We start from the raw sequence: 9642 nt of genomic DNA on the forward strand, positions 1-9642 counted from the left end.
CTCACAATTCTCAAATCTGAAATGCGTATACCCAAGACCAAATTGAGTTGGGGGACTAAATAAATACTCTTCACTGAAAACAATGGTTCAGAACTTGGGATGCTATCATTTTTCTGAGTAAAAAATTCGTTACATATTTGCTGCGTAAGACTGTTTCCGAAATGTCCCAAACACAGAAAGTTGGGTGGCTCATGCAGAAAATGGTGAAAACCCCACCTCTAAAAGCTCTTTCATTATTCAATTCTTCAACCCAACAAACACAAGATTCAGCTACTGTTATTCTTCAGATTCTCCTTTCGTCCAACTTGTTAGTACAAGCTCAATCTCTTCTACTGCAGTTAATCTCCGGTAGACTATCTTCCGTATCTTTCAGCCCATCATCTCTCCTCTCGAGTTCCACTTCTTCTACTCTATTACTTGTTTACGACGCTATCGTTAATGCCTATGTTCAATCTCAAATGCCCGAACAGTCTCTCTTCTATCTAAAAGAAATGATTAATAGAAGTCTTGTGCCGAGGTCGAATACTTTTAATGCTGTGCTAACTCTTCTTTTTAACTCCAATTTATTTGAACAGGCTTGGCTGGTTTTTAATGAAACAACAAATAAGGATAGTCACAGTTTTGGTATTATGATCAAGGGTTGTTGCCAGGTTGGTCATGTGATCAAAGGGTTTGAGATTTTAGCTCAAATGCTGGAAATGGGTTTCTCTCCAACTGTAGTTATATATACTAGTTTGATTGATGGTTGTTGTAAGAAAGGTGACATTGAGGAGGCTAATAAGTTGTTCATTGAGATGGGGAGTTTGGGTTTGGTTCCTAATGAGGTCACGTATACGGTCATGATTAATGGGTATTTCAAGAAAGGGTTTAAGAAGGAGGGACTCGAGCTTTATGAAGAGATGAAAGTGAGAGGGGTTAACCCGAATATGTACACATACAATTCGGTACTGAATCAGTATTGTAAAGATGGTAATGTTAGTAAAGCGTTTAGAATGTTTGGAGAAATGCGTGAGAAAGGAGTAGCTCGTAATGTGGTGACGTACAACACACTTATTAGTGGATTATGCCGAGAGAGGAAACCTTTACAGGCAGAGAAGCTGGCACTTAGGATGAAGAAGTTGGGTTTAAATCCCAATTCGATCACTTATAATGCTTTAATTGATGGTTTTTGTAAAGTGGGCAAATTGGATGAAGCGTTGAGAGTATTTGATCAGATGAAGGAAAGTGGTCAATCCGTGTCTCTGGTTACGTATAATACTTTGATTTCTGGTTTTTCCAGAGCTGGCAATCTAGAGCGAGCTGCCCAATTTGTTAAAGAGATGCAGGAGAGGAGAGTTCCCCCTTCTAAAGTGACGTACACTATTCTCATTGATACCTTTGTTAGATCGGGAAACATGGAGAAAGCATTTGAGTTGCACTTATCCATGGAGAAGGCTGGTGTGATAACAGATGTCTATACTTATGGGGTACTGATACATGGGTTGTGCATTACTGGTAATATGAAGGATGCATTGAAGTTGTTCAGACTGATGAGCGAGAAACAATTAAACCCTAATGATGTTATATACAATACGATGATTTATGGATATTGCAAACAAGATAGTTCTTATAGAGCGTTGAGGTTACTTAAGGAAATGAGAGAGAAAGGAATGATCCCGAATATGGCTAGCTATGGTCTCACCATTAGTGTTCTTTGCAAGGATGGGAAGTGGCAAGAGGGCGAGGATTTGCTAAATGAGATGGTAACATCAGGCTTGAGGCCATCTGATTCAATTTATAGTACAATATCCAAAGCCAGAAACAAGTATGCATAGAAAGAAACTCAAAACACACGGGATGTAAGCTTTTAAGGAATGTGAGAATATTGACACGAAAGAGGAGAGCAAGAAAGTACTTCTTGTGGCTTTGAGGAAGACTTTAATATGATATCAACGATAAGAAGCGTTCATTGTGATTGGTATCCATGCATAGCTTACCATTTTTCTTGATCGGATGAAATCTATGCGGCATGGTTCTTCATCCAGGTGGATTGCAGAGACTCAAATCGACCAGATATATGTATCAATGTATGTATTCTCTGAAGTCCCTTTAGTACTCTCCCATATAAAAGTGTACCTACAATGTGAATCAGGGGCTGTTTTTTTCGCAGAGATATTCTATTATTGAAGATCATTCTCTTATCGATGTGCACCTCAAAAGCATGTCATTTTAGTGTGTCGTGTACTCATATTGACATAATGTCCTTCCCCTATATATGTATGCACACACACACACACATTAATAATTTATGTATATGCAATGTGTCATGAATGTTTTTTGTATATATAGGAATGTCTATTGTAAAAGAAATCTGTGAAAGATTTCAGATTTAAATTTTATCAGCATCAAACCAAATAAAACATCCATTATAGTAAAGATGGAAGATATCCCAAATTTGAAACCAATTAAACATGGTTATATTTTATCATCAATATGCATTTGTTAAATATAATTCAACTTTGGTCTATGCTTTAAAATATTAAGGATTTAATCATATAAAGTCGTTCAAATAGAATTAGGATTCTATACTATGATTTTGATGACTCTGGGGCTCTAGGCCGTCGTTAAAATGCATCTAGGACGATTTTGCTAAATGAGCATGGCTACGATTATACTAATGATATTTTCCCTTTGCTGCTTCTCTTTTGAACATTCAGGAGCAAATAGGGTTAGGTTCTACTTGAATAAAACCAAGTAAGCATGCTATCATAGCCAAGCATAGTTACACCATAACGAAGTAAGATAAAATTAAAGATATTCTCAAAAACATTGTTGTTCATTCAATAGTTCCGGAAAAGTGAATGTGTAAACAAAGATTTTATTTTGAAACTTTTGCGTTTTGGTTGACTCAATCAACAGGAACACCATGGCAAACATTTTGAAGACTGAGGGCTTGAAAGACGCCAGGGCTCCTATGGCAGTCTCATTTTCATCCCGTGGACCTAATCCCATTATTAAGGTAAGTACTATTTTTTCCTCTTCTGTGCATGCCGTTATCATTATTATTACTAGCAAAATGCCATGTTTACAACCACTGGCAGAGCCATATTAAAGCTAGGTGGGGCAAGTGCGGTCAGGAACTTTCATTAATTATGCAGGCCAAAGCATTACTAGAATTTAGAATTGCATTCCATAGACCAACTCATTTTAAGGAATACAATTCTTAATTGCTAAATTACCTCTCGATAAAAATCATTTGCAGACAAATTTAACTAAGATATGATGTCGACTTAAATATACTGCTGTAGGCATGAAGCGTAGAGTTTATATCCATAGAAAGTAATCAAAGTATTGCTAGCTGGGATCTTGAGAGCCCAGAGTTTCTTGAATTCAATGCTAATAGTCCCACTTGACTTTTGAGCTTGTTGGGGTTCCAGCTCTGAAATCAAATTATATGCGAACTTTACATTTGACTTACCATTTTTAGCACACATCCATAAAGACCATAATGGTTAATCTTTTGATGAGGTTCTAAGATTTACTTGTTTTATAATAGTGACCGCTACAAGGGACAGCAATCTCTCTAATTGAAAACAATCGCTTTATCCATCAAGTTCAATAAATTCACTAATCTTGAGGCAAGGTCAATGCTTTCTATAGGCAGTTGGCAAATTAAAAAGAGTTACAAGGCTATTATTCACTATAATCCCGGATTCTGCAGATCGTCCGAGAACTTTGTTTTACCTTCACCTCCAATGGTCCTAACAGACCTTTTTCTATGCATTTTTTGACTTTGAGAATGACTACACATTTGTAAGGGAATTGACTACAGTTGATCTCCAGCTCTCTCATATTTGCTTCTAAAATTGTCTCTGCGTGTTATTTTCTGTCAGGCTCATAGATGGAAACAAATGAAAATAAAAACCAAAACATTTGTTGTGAATCACCAAAACCAGTTTCTAGTACATCTCACCTCTAACAATTTCCCCCTACTAATTTTCTTATATATTTTCTGAGGTTCATACTTCACTTTGCTTACTTGCTCACTTTTCCTACTCCATAAGCTGTTTTGTTGGTTGGAAATGTCTTACAGCCAGATATAACTGCTACTGGAGCCACTATCTTAGCAGCATGGTCTCCTGAAGTTTCATCATTAGGCTTCTGGAAAATATAGCAGAATGTCTGGGACTTCTATGTCATGTCCCCATGCTAGTGGTGCAGCTGCTTATGTAAAGACTTCCTGCCTGATTGGTCTCCAGCAAGTAAGTCTGCACTTTTGACTAGTGGTAAGCTGATTCTCTACTTGTTTATATGCATTTGTTTCATGTGAATGTCCATTTACACGAGATGACAATTACAAAGGAATCAATAATAAATGCATCTAGTAAAATTTATTTGGAAGGGGTATGCTTAACCTCACCCGTTATATTTAAAAGAGATGTACATGTGGGGTTATGATTAGTTGTCTAAAAGTTGAGATAGATTGTCTTTTCTTTCTTTTTTTCAACTTATCTATTTAGGATAACTTCTGCATGTATGCAATTTGAGACATCAAGTTTTTCAACGAGGGAGTATAGTAATGAATCTTCCATTTATTAATGTTATGATTGGAAAAGGATATTATTTCATTCTAAATGGCATACACTTTATTGGCGCACATGGGGAAGAGTTAGGGGCCGATTGTTTTGAGGATGTTCTCCTCATAATGAAGATCATCCTGACAAAAAAAAATTCTATTTGAAAGTATTTAGCCATCAAAAGATTGTTGCAAATACGAGTAATTGTGAACAGGGAGATAATTCTAAACTTCACCAGAAGTTCCGACAAGGTTATAGACGTTTAAATGGGCAGATATTTGCAGAGATGATCTCCATGATGTGCTTATCATACCCAGAAAAAACACCCCTCAACCCTTCACCCTGCACCCCCTATAAAAGCATGTCTCATTTAATGTCATTTGAGTGTCATAATATCTTTCCTATAAGAGCATTCCCAATGCAGGTGGATATGGTGGGAATGTGACTTTAGTCACCTCTTTATGGTTCAAAACCTTTGCCCAATGCAAAGGTGAATATCTCGGTGACTATTTTCCCAAGTCAAAACGAGGGTGAAACCTTCAAGTGAGATAGTGCCTGAGTTGTGAACTTCGGACAGGATGTTGGATTCCGTCTCGCGTATTTTCGACTTTTTTTCGGTTTTTTTTTTAAACTTCAGACGGGATGTTTCATTCTGTCCTGTGCGTTTTTTCGATTTTTACATTCAGACGGAATCCAACATCCCGTCCGAGATTATTTTTCACCTTTGCATTGGGCAGCCTCACCTTGCTTTTCACCAAAATGGTGGAAAAGAGGAGAAATACTGCCTACGTGGAGGTGAATATTTGTGACTTGCATTGGGAATGCTCTAACAATAATAGTAATATCTCTTATTATTATTTTAATTTATTTTTTGTCACAGCCTTTCTGTTTGAATGTTGCAAAGAACCCAGATGCTGAACTTTTTTTATGGTTCGGGCCACATTGATCCTGTAAAGGCTATAATTCCGGGGTTAGTGTATGATTTGCTTGAAAGTGACCACTTTAACATGTTATGTGGTGTAGGATTTACCACAAAGCCAATCAAAGCCATATCAGGACACGACAGTAGTGTTTGTTCCGGAGCATCTCAAACGACTTCCAAAGGATTTCCATGGTATCTAATGCTGGAAGCGCCAATATTACGAGGACTGTCCCCAAATGTTGGTGTAGCAAATTCAGCTTACGAAGCAATCATCGGCTCTCCTACCAACTTGAGAATTAGTGTTCGACGAAAAGTACTTCCGTTCAAGTCTTTACATGAGAATCAGTCTTTGTTATGGCACTATCTGCAAGTGCTTCCAAGAAGAGCGATAGTATCTCTGGGGTCACCGGTTTGTTCTGATGGCATTCACACTATAAGAAGTCCAATATATTGGTTGGACAGTTTGGTGTATGATTTCTGAAGTATAAACATCAGAATATCAGATGCCAACCATCAGCCATACCATGCCGCCGGTTGAAGACTCGGAGGTGAAGGTATCTTAGAAAGACCCATGATTTAGACGAATGGGCTTTTAAAAGTCAGGATACGGGCTCTCTGTACAAGTTGCGAAATTCATTTTCTTGAAGTTGAATTCAACTGTTCAGGTGGTTTAAGCCCTTTGTGCTAGGAAGATGCCGCGAGTTCTTCTTGTGAACTAGAGTTTTTATCGAACCCTTCCTTTTGAAATGAACTCTGTCTAATGATCATACTCTTAGAGAGGTTGTAAGTTTCTTGGTTTGATTTAATGAAACATGTAAGGGGTCGACCTTCCTAGACGCTAGCAATTGTTGAGAATTAGATAATATCCCTTTATTTAGCTTTTGGTTATTTTTTGGTAATTGGTAATTATCTTTTGGCTTCGTTTGTTTTCTCAATTTTTCATTTTTCTTGTATTACTTGGCACTTTAGAAAAGGCGAACATTGACATGTAAAACTATGCATGCATTGAACTATGAATCTTACTAAGAAAAACGAGCATTACAGAAATTGAATTGAAAGAGAGTAATTAAATCACCTCTTTTTTGTTTCACTTTTCATTTTAAGTGATTTTCATCCATTAATCCTGAGAGATTATACAATAACTGCGAAAGATTATGTATTAACAGCAAAAATCTTCCATAAAAGGTGGCTATTAATTCATCCATCTTATTTGACCATCTCCACATTCACAAAGTTTATGAGTGAAGGACTGAAGGAGAAACAAAAACAAAAGAACACACAAATTAAACTTGACAAAAAAGAAGAAATATCTCAGACTGTTTAGGTTCCTTTTTCATTATCAGTTAATATTAGCACCCAAATTTAGTTAAATCATCATAGATTTCACAATCTTCACTCTTCAGTTTCCATGTTTGCCTTGTACATATCTGGAAGTTTGACTTGGCGCCAAAATCCAATATGAATTGTATTGCTGAGATTCTCTTTTTTATTGACAGTGTATTTGACTCGTCACCTTTACCTATATAAAGACATTGTCATGTGCTTGAGATCACTGGGAAAGCCTTTAGTTCAACCAGCAAATTAAGTAGTACGTATAGTACCTATAATAATAATCATGAGTTGGTGGCCTTTACCCATGGTGGATGACTTCGACCCACTTGTTCTGGTTAGAGCAGGCATTGTTGAGATGCCTACTTTGCAAACTTGGGACTTCAATAGGCCACCGCCCCCTCCGGACCCAACCATTATATATCCTTCTGAGTCCGCTGTCATTGATGCGATATTATGCCCCCCTCCCTACCGAACCACTGATGGAACGGTATCCTTCTTTGAGACCTCTTCTCTTGATCATGAGATGCCACACCCCTATGCAACCCCTACTACTGATGAAATGGTATTACCCAACGCGACGCCAGCCACTGATGAGATGGTATCCCAATCTGCAACCCTTAGAAATGATGAGGCGAATGTGGAAAGGCAAAAGAAGCGTAAAAAAGGAGAAGGAATGGAAGAAGTAAATCCTCCGGATTGGTTGCCTCAAGGGTTCCGAGTGAAGGCCAGAAAGCGGATAACTGGGAAATCAGCAGGAATAACAGATATGGTACTGCTTCTTAGCTCCTTTAACAATTAATTACTTAATTCGATATTTATCTTGTCGTTATAATATGAATGCTTTTCTCATTTCATTTAAATGTAAGCTGGTTAAATTTGATATTTATCTTGTCGTTATACTAAGGGTGCTAATAGCTAGTAATCCTAGTATGTTCTTGACCAGTGTTAGTGGATAGAATAACCCCCCTACTAGATGAGCCAATTAGGATTTCCCTAACTAGATGGGGAAATTATGGTCTCCTCCCTAAGTACAAAAAAAAAAAAAAACTTGGGAAATTAGGGTTTCCCCATGAGTACACACAAAAAACACGGTCAACGCTTAAAGTTTTTCCGTCTAGTTAGGAAAAATCCTAATTGACTCATCTAATAGGGGGCAATACTAGTTAACCCTTAAAGTTTTCGAGCATGTATGTGTTATGTTGATAGCTTAATTGCTTTTGCGTACTGCTAATCTGGATTTGGCATTTTGGCGTTCACGTCTGTATGTCTACATCTAAAGTTGATTTATTATGCAATTGCTGACAAAGACCAAGAAATAAACTTTGAAATTGAAATGGTTTGTTTTTCTATATTATATCACAAACTCATGTATGTACTACTCTATATATATACCAGGCCTCCTCTTAAAACGGACATGTACTCTTGGGAAGCTTATAGTGTTTTGGAAAACTTATACAATGTCATCCAAACCTTTTTAAATTTATGGCCTTTAACTTGTTTAACAGACGACACTATTATATATAAACTTTCGAAGGTCCTGATCGTTTTAGTTTTGAGTATATATATTTGGTCATCTAGTTTGTTTTTGTTTTATTTTATGTTTTTTTGTTTTTCCATTTGGTAAATGCAAGGTTAGGGGCAAGAAAACAACTAAAGATCTAGCCGATCTGGAAGAATGACTATTCCGTTTTGATTATTGCATCTGCTCAAGTATCTTTTATATGTTTTAACACAAACAAACTCTCTGTAGTTTTGAAGTTTTTGAACCAGTTGATTGATTAAATTACTCATTATACTCGATGGAAGGAAAATATTGTGCATAATTGATTTGATTTATTTTCATCGCCTTAACGAAATGAGATTCTTGAAAATATGAGCAATTGTAAATGTTCATGTTTATTTTTCATTTTCGTTTTTTCAGTTTTACTATGGCCCAGACAACAACTTGTACCGGTCGAAGCGGGAGGTACTCACTCAACTCAATAAGTTGGAAAGTGACAAAGATCAATCACAAAGCTGAGGATTAAACATCTTCTTCATCATCTTCCAATTTGGGGGTTGGGGGTTTCAGTTATACAAACAAATTTGGTAAATCCACTATTGCCACCTGGGTTCTGATTTGGAGTCCATACATCATGGAATTGCCTTGAGTTCATTGCCAACAAGGTGTCGTGGGATCTCTACAGAAAGTTCGTTTAAATGCAGGGACGGCCTTGAGGTTGTGGGGCCCAAGGCAAACTTTACAAGTGAAGTCTCTTTATAAAAAAAAAATTAATCAGGGACATTGTATTTTACAACATTCAAGAAACCAACTGGGCTAAGAGTACAACATGCTTGACATGAGCATGAATAGTCATAGTATAGTGTTTTTTTTATCGTGGATGGGCCCCTAATTTTGGGTCACATTTCGAGGCCCCAGATGGTCGCCTGTGCTCAGGGCTGCCCTTGTTTGAATGCAACTGAGTAGACAAGGAAATCTTTACTCAACTGCAAATCAAGAAGATTATATAGTCCATTCTGACACTTTACTTGATGCCAATCTGATCAACAAAGAAATGCAGTTGTTGCGATATCCATGGAAAACTTAGAATGTACTGTGTTGCGATATCATACTTTCTCTCTTCTTTTTGGAGGTTAGGCATACCTTAACCTGTATTAAAGAAATTAAACCCTACCATACAACCTACCTTGAGTCCTTGACCATCCTCCTTTATAATAGTAGAATTAAAGGATTGCGTCCACGGGTGAAACAAAATATATACATAATAAAATCCTCTTTACAATGACTTGGCTTTGAGAGGTAGTATGTTGCCTAATTACTTTCCTTATAGG

General features: G+C 37.1%; 1 protein-coding gene across 6 annotated transcripts; it reads left to right on the forward strand.

The window, feature by feature from the left end:
• LOC147488921 (Pentatricopeptide repeat (PPR-like) superfamily protein) lies at window positions 1-7428 on the forward strand. Of its 6 annotated transcripts, none has more exons than XM_086572959.1 (5): window positions 1-2066; window positions 2697-2776; window positions 2899-2998; window positions 4073-4241; window positions 5580-6398. In XM_086572959.1, the coding sequence occupies exon 1, from the start codon at window positions 162-164 to the stop codon at window positions 1812-1814; it is 1653 nt and encodes a 550-aa protein (XP_086429085.1). In that variant the 5' UTR covers window positions 1-161; the 3' UTR covers window positions 1815-2066; window positions 2697-2776; window positions 2899-2998; window positions 4073-4241; window positions 5580-6398. The 6 variants fall into 6 exon arrangements, with proteins under 6 accessions (XP_086429085.1, XP_086429084.1, XP_086429083.1 ...); XM_086572958.1 differs by having other exon boundaries at window positions 2697-2733; XM_086572957.1 differs by lacking the exons at window positions 2697-2776; window positions 5580-6398 and adding an exon at window positions 6975-7428.
• The last annotated feature ends 2214 nt before the right edge of the window (window positions 7429-9642 follow it).

This window comes from Coptis chinensis, chromosome 7 (assembly GCF_015680905.1).
Source record: "Coptis chinensis isolate HL-2020 chromosome 7, ASM1568090v1, whole genome shotgun sequence".
Taxonomy (NCBI): domain Eukaryota; kingdom Viridiplantae; phylum Streptophyta; class Magnoliopsida; order Ranunculales; family Ranunculaceae; genus Coptis; species Coptis chinensis.

What these genes read in the sequence shown, in the direction of transcription:
- LOC147488921 (XM_086572957.1), top strand. Translation starts at nt 162, where the DNA reads ATGTCCCAAACACAGAAAGTTGGGTGGCTCATGCAGAAAATGGTGAAA.